The 15,789-nt window shown below is 50.3% G+C and overlaps 1 protein-coding gene across 10 annotated transcripts in view; it reads left to right on the top strand.

The window, feature by feature from the left end:
- LOC110483043 (TBC1 domain family member 17-like) overlaps positions 1-15,290 on the top strand; it is a 31,275-nt gene extending 15,985 nt beyond the window's left edge. For 2 of the 10 annotated variants that reach the window (XM_085565806.1, XM_085565813.1), the window contains exons 9-16: positions 1,299-1,393; positions 2,882-2,971; positions 4,928-5,028; positions 7,117-7,216; positions 10,050-10,141; positions 12,508-12,825; positions 13,706-13,780; positions 14,535-14,978. In XM_085565806.1, coding sequence (XP_085421932.1) covers positions 1,299-1,393; positions 2,882-2,971; positions 4,928-5,028; positions 7,117-7,216; positions 10,050-10,141; positions 12,508-12,825; positions 13,706-13,780; positions 14,535-14,834 — 1,171 coding nt within the window. In that variant the 3' untranslated portion in view covers positions 14,835-14,978. Of the gene's footprint in view, positions 1-1,298; positions 1,394-2,881; positions 2,972-4,927; positions 5,029-7,116; positions 7,217-10,049; positions 10,142-12,507; positions 12,826-13,705; positions 13,787-14,534 lie in introns of those variants that run through there. The other 8 variants (XM_085565808.1, XM_085565812.1, XM_085565814.1 and 5 more) reach the window with 8 other exon arrangements.
- Positions 15,291-15,789: the final 499 nt, after the last annotated feature.

Raw genomic sequence — 15,789 nt, 5'->3', positions numbered from 1 at the left:
GGGGTGCTCAGGGTGTTTTTTGGGGTGGTTTTGGCTGGTTTTGGGGTGCTCAGGACGTTTTTGGGGTGCTCAGGATGTTTTTGGGTTGCTCAGGATGTTTTTTGGGGTGCTCAGGATGTTTTTGGGGTGCTATTGATGTTTTTTGGGGGGCTCAGGGTGTTTTTTGGGGTGCTCAGGGTGTTTTTTGGGGTGGTTTTGGCTGTTTTTGGGGTGCTCAGGACATTTTTGGGGTGCTCAGGACGTTTTTGGGGTGCTCAGGATGTTTTTGGGTTGCTCAGGTGTTTTTTGGGGTGTTTTTGGCTGTTTTTGGGGTGCTCAGGACGTTTTTGGGGTGCTCAGGATGTTTTTTGGGGTGCTCAGGTGTTTTTTGGGGTGTTTTTGGCTGTTTTTGGGGTGCTCAGGACGTTTTTGGGGTGCTCAGGTGTTTTTTGGGGTGCTCAGGACGTTTTTGTGGTGCTCAGGATGTTTTTGGGGTGCTCAGGTGTTTTTTGGGGTGTTTTTGGCTGTTTTTGGGGTGCTCAGGATGTTTTTTGGGTTGCTCAGGGTGTTTTTTGGGGTGGTTTTGGGGTGCTCAGGACGTTTTTGGGGTGCTCAGGTGTTTTTTGGGGTGCTCAGGACGTTTTTGGGGTGCTCAGGATGTTTTTGGGGTGCTCAGGGTGTTTTTTGGGGTGGTTTTGGCTGTTTTTGGGGTGCTCAGGATGTTTTTGGGGTGCTCAGGTGTTTTTGGGGTGCTCAGGTGTTTTTTGGGTTGCTCAGGATGTTTTTTGGGGTGCTCAGGATGTTTTTGGGGTGCTCAGGATGTTTTTGGGGTGCTCAGGGTGTTTTTTGGGGTGCTCAGGATGTTTTTGGGTTGCTCAGGATGTTTTTTGGGTTGCTCAGGATGTTTTTGGGTTGCTCAGGATGTTTTTTGGGGTGCTCAGGATGTTTTTGGGGTGCTCAGGTGTTTTTGGGGTGCTCAGGTGTTTTTTGGGTTGCTCAGGATGTTTTTTGGGGTGCTCAGGATGTTTTTGGGGTGCTCAGGACGTTTTTGGGGTGCTCAGGGTGTTTTTTGGGGTGCTCAGGATGTTTTTGGGGTACTCAGGATGTTTTTTGGGGTGCTCAGGTGTTTTTTGGGGTGTTTTTGGCTGTTTTTGGGGTGCTCAGGATGTTTTTTGGGTTGCTCAGGGTGTTTTTTGGGGTGGTTTTGGGGTGCTCAGGTGTTTTTGGGGTGCTCAGGACGTTTTTGGGGTGCTCAGGATGTTTTTGGGGTGCTCAGGACATTTTTGGGGTGCTCAGGTGTTTTTGGGGTGCTTTTCCAGGGAGGATTATTTCCGGATGAAGCTCCAGTGGCGCTCGCTGAGCCCGGGGCAGCTGCGCAGGAACAAAATCCTCAGCGGCTACCGGGAGCGCATGGGTGAGAGCCAAAATCCCCCCAAATCGCCCCAAAATCACCCCAAAAATATCCCAAAATCACCCCAAAATCACTGCAAAGATCACCCCAAAATCACCCAAAAATCACCCTAAAAATATCCCAGAAATCACTGCAAAATCACCCCAAAATCACTGCAAAAATCACCCCAAAATCACCCAAAAATCATCCAAAAAAACACCCCAAAATCACCCCAAAATCACCCCCAAATCACCCCAAAATCTCCCCAAAATCACCCCCAAATCACCCCAAAAATATCCCAAAAATATCCCAAAATCATCCCAAAATCACCCCAAAACCACCCCAAAATCACCCCAAAAATATCCCAAAATCACCCCAAAATCACTGCAAAGATCACCCCAAAATCACCCCAAAATCACCCCTAAAATATCCCAAAAATCACTGCAAAAATCACCCAAAAATGACCCCAAAATCTCCTAAAAATCACCCCAAACATTACCCCAAAATCACCCAAAAATCAGCCAAAAAATATCCCAAAAATCACCCCAAAATCCCCCAAAATCACCCCAAAAATATCCCAAAAATCACTGCAAAATCACCCCAAAATCACTGCAAAGATCACCCCAAAATCACCCAAAAATCATCCAAAAAAACACCCCAAAATCACCCCAAAATTACCCCAAAGTCGCCCCAAAAATATCCCAAAAATCACTGTAAAGATCACCCAAAAATGACCCCAAAATCACTGCAAAAATCACCCCAAACGTTACCCCAAAATCACCCAAAAATCACCCCAAAATCACCCAAAAATCACCCAAAAAATCTCCCCAAAATCACCCCAAAATCACCCAAAAATCACCCCAAAAATATCCCAAAAATCACCCCAAAATCAGCCCCAAAATTACCCCAAAAATCACCCAAAATCAGCCAAAATCACTCCAAAAAACACCCCAAAATCACCAAAAAATCTCCCCCAAATCATCTCAAAATCACCCAAAAATCACCCCAAAAATAATCCCAAAATCACCCCAAAAATAATCCCAAAATCACCAAAAATCCCCCCAAAAACCCAAATCTCCCCCTAAATGTCCCCCAAAAGTCCCAATTTGTCCCCAAATATCCCAAAAATCTCCCCAAAAATGTCTCAAAATCTTCCCCCAACATCCCCAACATTCCCAAATGTCCCCCAAAAAATCCCAAAAAATCCCAAAATGTCCCCAAATCTCCCCCAAATCCCCCCAAAAATCCAAAATGTCCCAAACATCCCCAAAATATCCCCAAAAAAATCCCAAAATATCCCCAAAAAAATCCCAAAATATCCCAAAAAATCCCAAAACTCCCCCGAAATATCCCCAAAAATGTCCTTAAAATGTCCCCAAATCCCCCTGAACTCTCCCCAAAATGTCCCCAAATCTCCTCCAAAAATCCCCAAAAAATCCCAAAATGTCCCAAAAAGTCCCAAAATGTCCCAAAATGTCCCAAAATGTCCCAAAATTCCCCCAAATCTCCGAGAGCGGGACCTGGCGCGGGCCCCGCCCTGGGCGCCGCCGGCGCGGCTGCGGGAGCTGCTGCTCACCTTCTGCATGTTCCACTTCGACCTGGGTAAAAAATCACAATTTTGGGCAATTTTGGGGAGATTTGGGGATTTTGGGGAATTTTGGGGATTTTTGGGAATTTTGGGGGGATTTTGGGGATTTTTGTTGGGATTTGGGGGATTTGGGGTTCAGGGCTCTCCTGACCTTCTGCATGTTCCACTTCTATCTGGGTAAAAAAAACCCAATTTTGGGCAATTTTGGGGAGATTTGGGGATTTTGGGGGATTTTGGGAATTTTGGGGGAATTTGGGGGGAGTTTTGGGGGATTTTTTGGGCGATTTTTGGGGATTTTGGGGGGAATTTTTGGGGATTTTTTTGGATTATTCGGAGGTTTACGGGGGATTTTTTGGCGACTTTTTTGGGATTTTTGGGGATTTTTTTGGGAAAATTTGGGGGTTTTGGGGAGAATTTGCGGATTTTGGGGGGTTTTTGCAAAATTTGGGGATTTTGGGGGATTTTGGGGGGATTTTTGTTGGGATTTTGGGGATTTGGGGTTCAGGGCTCTCCTGACCTTCTGCATGTTCCACTTGGACCTCGGTGAAACCACAAATTTGGGAATTTTGGGAAAATTTGGGGATTTTTGGGAATTTTGGGAAATTTGGGGGGATTTGGGGGGATTTTTGGGGATTTTGGGGGAATTTTTTGGGATTTTCTTTGATTATTTGGAGGTTTTGGGGGGATTTTTTTTTGGCGACTTTTTTTGGATTTTTGGGGATTTTGGGGGAAATTTGGGATTTTTTTGGGGGGAATTTTGGGATTTTTTGGGGCAAATGTTGGGATTTTTTTGGGGGGGGAAATTTGGGGATTTTGAGCGGAAATTCGCTATTTTTGAGGGAATTTTGAGGGGAAATTCACGATTCTTGATGAAATTTTTGGGGGAAAATTCGGGATTTTTTTGGGGAATTTTTTGGGGACCCCCCAAATTTTGGGATCTCCCGAATTTTGGGTTCCCAAATTTTGGTCTCAGGGTACGTGGGGGGGATGAGCGAGGTCCTGGGGGAAATTCGGGATTTTTGAGGGAATTTTTGGGGAAAATTTGGGATTTTTTGGGGCAAATCTTAGGATTTTTTGGGGGGAATTTTGGGATTTTTTTGGGGGGAATTTTGGGATTTTTTGGTGTCAAATTTTAGGATTTTTTTGGGGAGGAAATTTATGATTTTTGACCGTAAATTCGCTATTTTTGAGGGAATTTTGAGGGGAAATTCGCGATTTTTGATGGAATTTTTTTGGGGAAAATTCGGGATTTTTTGGGGACCCCCCAAATTTTGGGATCTCCCGAATTTTGGGTTCCCAAATTTTGGTCTCAGGGTACGTGGGGGGGATGAGCGAGGGCCTGGGGGAAAATCGGGATTTTTGAGGGAATTTTTGGGGAAAATTTGGAATTTTTTGGGGCAAATCTTAGGATTTTTTGGGGGGAATTTTGGGATTTTTTTGGGGGGAATTTTGGGATTTTTTGGTGTCAAATTTTAGGATTTTTTTGGGGAGGAAATTTGGGAATTTTGACCGTAAATTCGCTATTTTTGAGCGAATTTTGAGGGGAAATTCGCGATTTTTGATGGAATTTTTTGGGAAGATTCGGGATTTTTTGGGGAATTTTTTGGGGACCCCCCAAATTTTGGGATCTCCCGAATTTTGGGTTCCCAAATTTTGGTCTCAGGGTACGTGGGGGGGATGAGCGAGGTCCTGGGGGAAAATCGGGATTTTTGAGGGAATTTTTGGGGAAATTTTGGGATTTTTTTGGGGGGGAATTTTGGGATTTTTTGGTGTCAAATTTTAGGATTTTTTTGGGAGGAAATTTATGATTTTTGACCGTAAATTCGCTATTTTTGAGGGAATTTTTAGGGGAAATTCGCGATTTTTGATGGAATTTTTGGGGGAAAATTCGGGATTTTTTGGGGAATTTTTTGGGGACCCCCCAAATTTTGGGATCTCCCGAATTTTGGGTTCCCAAATTTTGGGTGCAGGGTACGTGGGGGGGATGAGCGAGGTCCTGGCCCCCCTGGTCTCCGTCTGCCCCGACGAGGCCGAAGCGTTCTGGGCCTTCGTCGCCGTCATGGAGCGCGTGGTGAGCCCGAATTTGGGGGGAAAAAAACGAATTTTGGGCAAATTTAAAAATCCAGGGGAAACCAGGGACTTTTGGGGGGGAAATCACAAAAAATTGGGGGGAAAAATGTCAAAATTTGGGTGAGAAAAGAGCAAAATTCAGGGGAAAATCTGGAATTTTTGGGGGGGAGAAAATCACAAAAATGTGGGGGGAAAAATGTCAAAATTTGGGTGAGAAAAGAGGAAAATTTGGGGGAAAAATCACAAAAATTTGGGGGGAAAAATGTCAAAATTTGGGTGAGAAAAGAGCAAAATTCGGGGAAAATCTTGAATTTTTGGGGAAAATCAACCAAAATTTGGGGAAAAAAAGTGAAAATTTTGAAGGGAAATGTCAAAAATGTTGGGGTGAAAGTCAAAATTTGGGGGAGAAAAGACCAAAATTTGGGGAAATTTATAAATTCAGGGGACATCTGGAATTGTTTAGGGAAAATTGTAAAAATTTGGGAAAAAAAGTGAAAATTTGGGTGAGATCTAAAATTTCGGGGGTGAAATGTGAAAATTTGGGAGGAAAAGACCAAAATTTGGGGAAAATCTGGAAATTTGGGGGTGAAATATGAAAATTTGGGGGGAAAGTCAAAATTTGGGGGAAAATCGACCAAAATTTGGGGTGAATTTGATCATTTTGGGGGGAAAATGCCAAAAATTGGTCAAAATCCAAAATTTTGGGGGTGTAATGTGAAAATTTTGGGGGGAAATGTCAAAATTTGGGGAAAATCTGGAATTTTGGGGGGGAAGCGACCAAAATTTGGGGGGAAATGTCAAAATTTGCGGAAAATCAACCAAAATTTGGGAAAAATTCAAAATTTTGGGGAGCATCAAAAATTTGGGAGAGGAAATGTCAAAATTTGGGGGGAAATTAGAAAATTCATGGGGAAATATGAAAATTTTGGGTGAAAAATGGCAAAATTTGGGGAAATTTATAAAGTTGGCGGAAATCTGGAATTTTTGGGGGGAAAATCGACCAAAATTTGGGGGAAAAATGCCAAAATTTGGGCGAAATCCAGAATTTTGGGGGTGAAATGTGAAAATTTTGGGGGTAAATGTGAAAATTTGGGGAAAATCTGAAATTTTGGGGGGGAATTGACCAAAATTTGGGGGAAATCCAAAATTTTGAGGGGGAAAATTGACCAAAATTTGAGGTTTTGGGTGGAATTTGGGGTTATTTTGGGGGATTTTGGGATTTTGGGGGGAATTTTGGGATTTTGGTGGTTTTGGGGGAGGCTTTGGGAGGGATTTTGGGGTTTTTTGGGTGGATTTGGGTTTTTTTTGGGGAATTGGGTTTTTCAGGGGGATTTTGGGGGGAATTTTGGGGTTTTTGGGTGGTTTTGGGAGAAATTTGGGGGAATTTTGGGGGAATTTTGGGTCGGAATTTGGGGCTTTTAGGGCTTTTTTGGGTGTTTGGGGGGATTTGGGGGAATTTTGGGCGGAATTTTGGGGTTTTTGGGGTTTGGGTTTATTTAGGCGATTTTGGGGTGGTTTTTTTTTTGGTTTTTAGGGTTTTTTGGGGTATTTGGGTGGTTTTTTGGGGGAATTTTTGGGTTTTTTGGGGGGAATTTGGCATTTTGGGGGATATTTTTGGGGATTTTATGGGAAATTCTTTGGGCTTCAGGGTTTTTTCGGAGGATTTGGGGGTTTTAAGGTTTTTGGGGGGTTTCTGGGGTTTTTCTGGGTTTTTTGGGGGGATATTTTTGGCTTTTTGGGGATCTTGGGGTGAATTTTGGGGGGTTTTGGGTGATATTTTTGGGGTGTATTGGGAGGGATTTTGAGGGGAAATTCTTTGTTTTTTGGGGGGGTTTTGGGTGAATTTTTTTGTTTTTTAGGGTATTTGGGGTTTTTTGGGGTTTTTTTGGGGATGTTTTTGGGGGGAGATTTTTGGGTGGAAATTCTTTATTTTTTAGGGGGTTTGGGGATTTTTGGGGGGTTTTTAAGGGTTTTTTGGGGGGGTTTTAAGGGTTTTTTGGTGGTTTTTTTGGGGTGAATTTTTGTTTTTTTGGGGTATTTGTGTTTTTTGGGATTTTTTTTGGGATTTCAGCCTTTTTGCCCCCCCCAGGGTGAGAATTTCGGGCCGGGCCCCGAGGGGCTGCGGAGGAATTTGGGGGCTCTGGGAGCTCTGCTGCGAGTGCTGAACCCCGGCCTCGAGCCCCTGCTGGGTGAGCAGCCCCAAATCGGGGAGAAAAACCCCAAAATCGGGAAAAAAATCCAACCAATGGGAAGAAACACACAAAAATTGGGGGAAAAAAACCCAAAAAACCGGGAGAAAAAGCTCAAAAAAATGGGCAAAAAGCCAAAAAAAATTGGGGAAAAAAAGCTCACGGAATTGGGAAGAAACACACAAAAATTGGGGAAAAAACCCCAAAAACGGGGAGAAAAAAACCTCAAAAAAATGGGTAAAAAGCCAAAAAAAAAATTGGGGAAAAAAAGCTCACGGAATTGGGAAGAAACACACAAAAATTGGGAAAAAAACCCCAAAAACCGGGAGAAAAAAAACTCAAAAAAATGGGGGAAAAAGCCCAAAAAAATGGGAAAAAAGCTCATGGAATTGGGAAGAAACACACAAAAATTGGGGGAAATAAAAAAGCAAAAAATTTGGGAAGAAAAAGACAAAAATTGGGGGAAAAAAAAACCCACAAAAAATGAGAAAAAAAAAAGAGGGGAAAAAACCCCCAAAATTGGGAAAAAGCCACAAAAATAGGAAAAAACCAGAAAAATGGGAAACAAACTCCCAAAAAGTGGGGGGGAAAACTCAAAAATTGGGAAAAACCATGAAAATTGGGCAAAACTACAAAAAATTTGGGAAAAAGCCCCAAAATTGGGCAAAAAAACAAAGAAGGGGTGGGACCCAAAAAATTGGAATAAATCCACAAAAATTGGGGAAAAGAAGCAAAAATTGGGGAAAAAACTCAAAAATTGGGAAAAAAAAAAAAACAAAAAATGGAAAAAGAGCCCCCCCAAAATTAGGAATAAAAAACCCACGAAAATTTGGGTGGGAAAAAAGCCCAAAAATGGGGAAAGAATCCCAAAAATTGAGGGGGAAACTGCAAAGTTTTGGGTGGGGTTGGGGTCCCTGAGTGTCCCCAATGTCCCCAATGTCCCCAATGTCCCCAAATGTCCCCAATGTCCCCAATGTCCCCAAATGTCCCCAATGTCCCCAATGTCCCCAATGTCCCCAATGTCCCCAAATGTCCCCAATGTCCCCAATGTCCCCAAATGTCCCCAATGTCCCCAAATGTCCCCAAAAAACCACAAAGCCACCCCAGAATCTCCTCAGAGAACGTCCCCAAAATGTCCCAAAACTGCCCCCGAACGTCCCCAAAATGTCCCAAAACCGCCCCAAATGTCCCCGATGTCCCCAATGTCCCCAACCCCCCGATGTGCCCAATGTCCCCAGTGTCCCAAATGTCCCCAAATGTCCCCAAACCTTCCCCAATCCCCTCAATGTCCCCAATCCCCCGATGTCCCCAGTGTCCCCAAATATCTCCAATGTCCCCGCTGTCCCCGATGTCCCTGATGTCCCCAGTGTCCCCAATGTCCCCAACGTTCCCAATGTCCCCAATCCCCCAATGTCCCCATCGATGTCCCCAATATCCCCGATGTCCCCAATGTCCCCAGTGTCCCCATCGATGTCCCCATCGATTTCCCCAATCCCCCAATGTCCCCAGTGTCCCCAGTGTCCTCAATGCCCCCGATGTCCCATCGATGTCCCCGATGTCCCCAATCCTGCCAATCCCCCAATCCCCCATTGTCCCCAATCCCCCGATGTCCCCAATGTCCCCATCGATGTCCCCATCGATGTCCCCTCTCTGTCCCCATCGATGTCCCCACTGTCCCCTGTCTGTCCCCGCTGTCCCCATCGATGTCCCTTCTCTGTCCCTCTCTGTCCCCTCTCTGTCCCTCTCTGTCCCCGCTGTCCCCATCGCTGTCCCCATCGCTGTCCCCATCGCTGTCCCCTCTCTGTCCCTCTCTGTCCCCTCTCTGTCCCCTCTCTGTCCCTCTCTGTCCCTCTCTGTCCCCTCTCTGTCCCTCTCTGTCCCCTCTCTGTCCCTCTCTGTCCCTCTCTGTCCCCTCTCTGTCCCTCTCTGTCCCCTCTCTGTCCCTCTCTGTCCCTCTCTGTCCCCTCTCTGTCCCTCTCTGTCCCCTCTCTGTCCCCTCACTGTCCCCTCTCTGTCCCTCTCTGTCCCCTCTCTGTCCCCTCTCTGTCCCTCCCTGTCCCCTCTCTGTCCCTCTCTGTCCCCTCTCTGTCCCTCTCTGTCCCTCTCTGTCCCCTCTCTGTCCCTCTCTGTCCCCTCTCTGTCCCCTCTCTGTCCCCTCTCTGTCCCCTCTCTGTCCCTCTCTGTCCCTCTCTGTCCCCTCACTGTCCCCTCTCTGTCCCCTCTCTGTCCCTCCCTGTCCCTCTCTGTCCCTCTCTGTCCCTCTCTGTCCCCTCTCTGTCCCCTCTCTGTCCCTCCCTGTCCCCTCTCTGTCCCTCTCTGTCCCTCTCTGTCCCCTCTCTGTCCCTCTCTGTCCCCTCTCTGTCCCTCTCTGTCCCCTCTCTGTCCCCTCTCTGTCCCTCCCTGTCCCCTCTCTGTCCCTCTCTGTCCCTCTCTGTCCCTCTCTGTCCCTCTCTGTCCCTCTCTGTCCCCTCTCTGTCCCCTCTCTGTCCCTCTCTGTCCCTCTCTGTCCCCTCTCTGTCCCTCTCTGTCCCCTCTCTGTCCCCATCGCTGTCCCCTCTCTGTCCCCTCTCTGTCCCTCTCTGTCCCCACTGTCCCCATTGCTGTCCCCTCTCTGTCCCCTCTCTGTCCCTCTCTGTCCCTCTCTGTCCCCTCTCTGTCCCCTCTCTGTCCCCTCTCTGTCCCTCTCTGTCCCTCTCTGTCCCTCTCTGTCCCCTCTTTGTCCCCAATGTCCCCATCGCTGTCCCCATCGCTGTCCCCTCTCTGTCCCCATTGATGTCCCCTCTCTGTCCCTCTCTGTCCCCAATGTCCCCATCGCTGTCCCCTGTGTCCCCAGCCCGGCGGTGGCCGCGCCGTTGCTGCTCCCGCTGGCTCCAGTTCCGCTTCCAGCGGCTGCTGGGCCCCGAGGGGACGCGGCAGCTCTGCGAGGTGCCCGGCTCTGGGGACATTTGGGGACATTTGGGGACACGGGGGACAGCTGGGGACATTTGGGGACATTCTGAGGTGGTTTTGGGGCCAATTTGGGGACACTTGGGGTGGTTTTGGGGACATTTGGGGACGTTCTGGGGCGGTTTTGGGACATTTTGGGGTCGTTCTCTGAGGAGATTCTGGGGTGGTTTTGTGGTTCCTTGGGGACACTTGGGGACATTTGGGGACATTTTGAGATGGTTTTGGGGAAATTTGGGGACATTTGGGGCGGTTTTGGGACATTTGGGGACATTCTGAGGTGGTTTTGGGGACATTTGGGGACGTTCTGGGGCGGTTTTGGGACATTTGGGGACGTTCTCTGAGGAGATTCTGGGGTGGTTTTGTGATTCCTTGGGGACATTTTGGGGACATTTGGGGCGGTTTTGGGGACATTTGGGGACATTCTGAGGTGGTTTTGGGGACATTTGGGGACATTTGGGGTGGTTTGGGGGACATTTGGGGACATTTGGGGTGGTTTTGGGGACATTTGGGGATGTTCTGGGGCGGTTTTGGGGACATTTGGGGACCTTTGGGTTGGCTTTGGGTGGTTTTGGGAACATTTGGGGACATTTGGGGCGGTTTTGGGGACATTCTGAGGTGGTTTTGGGAACATTTGGGGACGTTCTGGGGCGGTTTTGGGACATTTGGGGACGTTCTCTGAGGAGATTCTGGGGTGGCTTTGTGGTTCTTTGGGGACATTTTGGGGACACTTGGGGCGGTTTTGGGGACATTTGGGGACATTCTGAGGTGGTTTTGGGGACATTTGGGGACACCTGGGGTGGTTCTGGGGACGTTTTGGGGACATTGTCTGAGGAGATTCTGGGGTGGCTTTGTGGTTCCTTGGGGACATTTTGGGGACATTTGGGGACACTTGGGGAGGTTTTGGGGACATTTGGGGACATTTGGGGACAGCTGGGGCAGTTTTGGGGACATTTGGGGACGTTCTGGGGCAGTTTTGGGGACATTTTGGGGACATTGTCTGAGGAGATTCTGGGGTGGTTTTGTGGTTCCTTGGGGACACCTGGGGACATTTGGGGACACCTGGGGACACCTGGGGACACTTGGGGCGGTTTTGGGGACATTTGGGGACAGCTGGGGCGGTTTTGGGACATTTTGGGGACATTTGGGTTGGCTTTGGGTGGCTTTGAGGGGATTTGGGGACAATCTTGGGACATTTTGGGGACATTTGGTGTGGCTGGGGTGGTGACAATTGGGGACATTTTGGGGACATTTGGGGTGGCTTTGAGGGGATTTGGGGACATTTGGGGTAATTTTTTTGAGATTTGGGGACATTTTGGGGACATTGGGTGTGGCTGGGGTGCCTTTAAGGGGATTTGGGGACAATTGGGGACATTTTGGGGACATTTTGGGGTGGCTTTGAGGTGGTTTGGGGGCCTTTTGGGGACAATTTGGGGACACTTTGGGGTGCTTTTAAAAGGATTTGGGGATGTTTGGGGACATTTTTGGGACATTTCGGGGACATTTGGTGCGGTTTTGGGGACATTTTGGGGACATTTCCTGTGTCTGGGGTGGCTTTAAGGGGATTTGGGGACATCTGGGGACATTTTGGGGACATTTTGGGGTGGCTTTGAGGGGATTTGGGGACATTTTGGGACATTTGGGGTGGCTGGGGTGGCTCTAAGGGGATTTGGGGACAATTGGGGACATTTTGGGGACATTTTGGGGTGGCTTTGAGGTGGTTTGGGGCCTTTTGGGGACAATTTGGGGACATTTTGGGGTGCTTTTAAAAGGATTTGGGGATGTTTGGGGACATTTTTGGGACATTTGGGGATGTTTGGGGACATTTTTGGGACATTTTGGGGACATTTGGTGCGGTTTTGGGGACATTTTGGGGACATTTCCTGTGTCTGGGGTGGCTTTAAGGGGATTTGGGGACATTTGGGGACATTTGGGGTGGTTTTGAGGGGATTTGGGGACATTTGGGGACATTTTGGGGACATTTGGGGTGGTTTTGAGGGGATTTGGGGACATTTTGGGACATTTGGGGTGGCTTTAAGGGGATTTGGGGACATCTGGGGACATTTTGGGGACATTTTGGGGTGGTTTTGAGGGGATTTGGGGACATTTTGGGGACATTTGGTGTGGCTGGGGTGGCTCTAAGGGGATTTGGGGACATTTTGGGACATTTGGGGACAATTTGTGGTGGCTTTGGGGCAGTTTGGGGCCATTTCGGAGCCACTTTGGGGACATTTTTGGGGCCATTTGGGTGCGTTTGTCCCCAGAGGTGTCCCCAGAGGTGTCCCCAATGTCCCCAGAGGTGTCCCCAATGTCCCCAAGTGTCCCCAAGTGTCCCCTGCTGTCCCCAGGTGCTCTGGACGGGGCTGCCCTGCCCCAATTTCCTCCTCTTGGTCACCTGCGCCCTCCTGGAGCTGCTCGGGGACACCCTTGGGGACACCCTTGGGGACACTTCTGGGGACACCCCTGGGGACACCCTTGGGGACACCCTTGGGGACACCCCTGGGGACACCCTTGGGGACACCCTTGGGGACACCCCTGGGGACACCCCCGGGGACACCCTTGGGGACACCCCTGGGGACACCCTTGGGGACACTTCTGGGGACAGTGACAGCGACGGGGACGCGGCCCAGGGGGACACGGACAGCGAGGACAGCGACGGGGAGCAGGTGGGGACACCGGGGTGGCACCGGGGACACCAGGGACATCAGGGTGGCACTGGGATGGCACTGGGGACATCAGGATGGCACTGGGGTGGCACTGGGGACACGGGTGGGGACATCAGGGTGGAACTGGGGTGGCACTGGGGACACTGGGGTGACACTGGGGTGACACTGGGACATCAGGATGGCACCGGGGTGGCACTGGGGACATTGGGGTGGCACCGGGGTGGGGCTGGGGACATTGGGGTGGCACTGGGGACACGGGTGGGGACATCAGGGTGGCACCGGGGTGGCACTGGGGACACTGGGGACACTGGGATGGCACTGGGGACATCAGGATGGCACTGGGGTGGCACTGGGGACACTGGGGTGGCACCGGGGTGGGGTTGGGGACATTGGGGTGGCACTGGGGACACAGGTGGGGACACCGGGGTGGCACCGGGGTGGCATTGGGGACATGGGTGGGGACATCGGGGTGGCACTGGTGACACCAGGGACATCAGGGTGGCACCGGGGTGGGGTTGGGGACATCAAGGTGGCACCGGGGTGGCACTGGGGACACTGGGGTGGCACCAGGGACACAGGGGTGACATTGGGATGGCACTGGGGACACTGGGGTGGCACCAGGGACACAGGGGTGACATTGGGATGGCACTGGGGACACTGGGGTGGCGCCAGGGTGGCACTGGGGATAGGGCTGGGGACACTGGGGTGGCACAGGGACAGGGGTGGTGGCACAGGGTGGTGGCACTGTCCCCACTGTCCCCATGTCCCCAGGTGTCCCCGTGGGTGGCGGTGGGTGACATTAGGACAGGGTGGGTGACATTAGGACAGGGTTGGTGGCACAGGGTGGTGGCACTGTCCCCAATGTCCCCAATGTCCCCAGGTGTCCCCGCGGGTGGCGCTGCCCGAGCTGCTGCTCCGCGCCGAGCGGCTCTTCCTGCAGCTGGCGGCCACGCAGGTCGGTGTCACCAAATGTCCCCAAATGTCCCCAAGTGTCATCTGAGTGTCCCCAAGTGTCACCAAGTGTCCCCAAGTGTCCCCAAGTGTCCCTGAGTGTCCCCAAATGTCATCTGAGTGTCCCCAAGTGTCCCTGAGTGTCCCCAAATGTCATCTGAGTGTCCCCAAGTGTCACTGAGTGTCCCCAAATGTCCCCTGAGTGTCCCCAAATATCACCCAGTGTCACCCAGTGTCACCTGAGTGTCCCCAAGTGTCACCTGAGTGTCCCCAAATGTCACCTGAGTGTCCCCAAGTGTCCCCAAATGTCCCCTGAGTGTCCCCAAATGTCACCTGAGTGTCCCCAAGTGTCCCCAAATGTCCCCTGAGTGTCCCCAAATGTCACCCAGTGTCCCCTGAGTGTCCCCAAGTGTCACCTGAGTGTCCCCAAATGTCCCCAAATGTCCCCTGAGTGTCCCCAAATGTCACCCAGTGTCACCCAGTGTCACCTGAGTGTCCCCAAATGTCCCCTGAGTGTCCCCAAATGTCCCCAAATGTCACCTGAGTGTCCCCAAGTGTCCCAGATTGACCCCAATTACCCCAAATCACCCCAAAATTACCCCTGAGTGACCCCTGGGTGACCCCTGGGTGACCCCAAATGACCCCAAAGTGACCCCAAATCCCCCCCAGTGACCCCGGGGTGACCCCTGGGTGACCCCAGTGACCCCTGGGTGACCCCAGTGACCCCGGGGTGACCCCTGACCCCGCCCCTCCCCCAGGCGCTGCCCCCGGCCCTGCGGGAGCTGCTGGGACTGGGACAGACCAGGAGCCAAACTGGGACAGACTGGGAGGGACTGGGAGGGACTGGGAGCCAAACTGGGACAGACTGGGAGGGACTGGGAGGGACCAAGAGCCAAACTGGGACAAACTGGGAGGGACTGGGAGGGACCGGGAGCCAAACTGGGACAGACTGGGAGGGACTGGGAGGGACCGGGAGCCAAACTGGGACAGACTGGGAGGAACTGGGAGGGACTGGGGAGGCCCAACCCACCCCAGAGTCGCCCCCGGGCACCGCCTGAGCCAAACTGGGATGAACTGGGAGGGACTGGGAGGGAACTGGGAGTCAAACTGGGGCAACTGGGAGCAACTGGGACAAACTGGGATGAACTGGGAGGGACTGGGAGGGACTGGGAGAAACTGGGATGAATTGGGAGGAACTGGGAGCAATGGGAAGCCAAACTGGGATGAACTGGGAACCAAACTGGGGCAACTGGGAGGGACTGGGACAAACTGGGAGCACTGGGAGCCAAACTGGGACAAACTGGGAGCCAAACTGGGATGAACTGGGAGCACTGGGAGCCAAACTGGGACAAACTGGGAGCCAAACTGGGACAAACTGGGAAGAACTGGGATGAACTGGGAGCCCAAACTGGGATGAACTGGGATGAAATGGGAGCCCAAACTGGGACAAACTGGGAGCACTGGGAGCCAAACTGGTTTTTGTCTCTCTGGTCATTAAAGCTTTGGAACCCCGGGTTTGGAATTTTGGAATTTTTTGGGGATTTTTGGGAAATTTTTGGGAAATTTTTCGGGTTTTTTGGGAATTTCTGGACTTTTTTTTGGGAGGGGGATTTGGGAATTTTTTGGGGTTTTTTTTGGTGGAGTTTTTTTGAGGTTTTGGGTTTTTTGGGGGTTTTTTGGTGGTTTTTTTGAGGGGATTTGGGTTTTTTGGGGGGGGGTTTGGGGAAATTTTGGGGGTTTTTTTGGGAAGTTTTGGGGGGTTTTTGGCTTTTGGGGGGGTTTGGGGATTTTTTGGGAATTTTTTGGGGTTTTTTTAGAATTTTGCGGGTTTTTTGGGGGGTTTTTTTGGGGGGGCGTTTTTGGATTTTTTTTGGTGGAGTTTTCTTCAGGTTTTGGGGATTTTTTGGGTTTTTTGGGGGGATTTGGGGTTTTTTGGGGCGTTTGGGGGAAATTTTGGGGGGGTTTTGGGAATTTTGGGGGATTTTTGGGGGTTTTTTTTGGAATTTTGGTGGT

Source organism: Lonchura striata, chromosome 37 (assembly GCF_050655825.1).
Source record: "Lonchura striata isolate lonStrDom1 chromosome 37, ASM5065582v1, whole genome shotgun sequence".
NCBI classification, from domain to species: Eukaryota; Metazoa; Chordata; class Aves; order Passeriformes; family Estrildidae; genus Lonchura; species Lonchura striata.
This window is presented reverse-complemented; position numbering and strand designations above follow the sequence as displayed.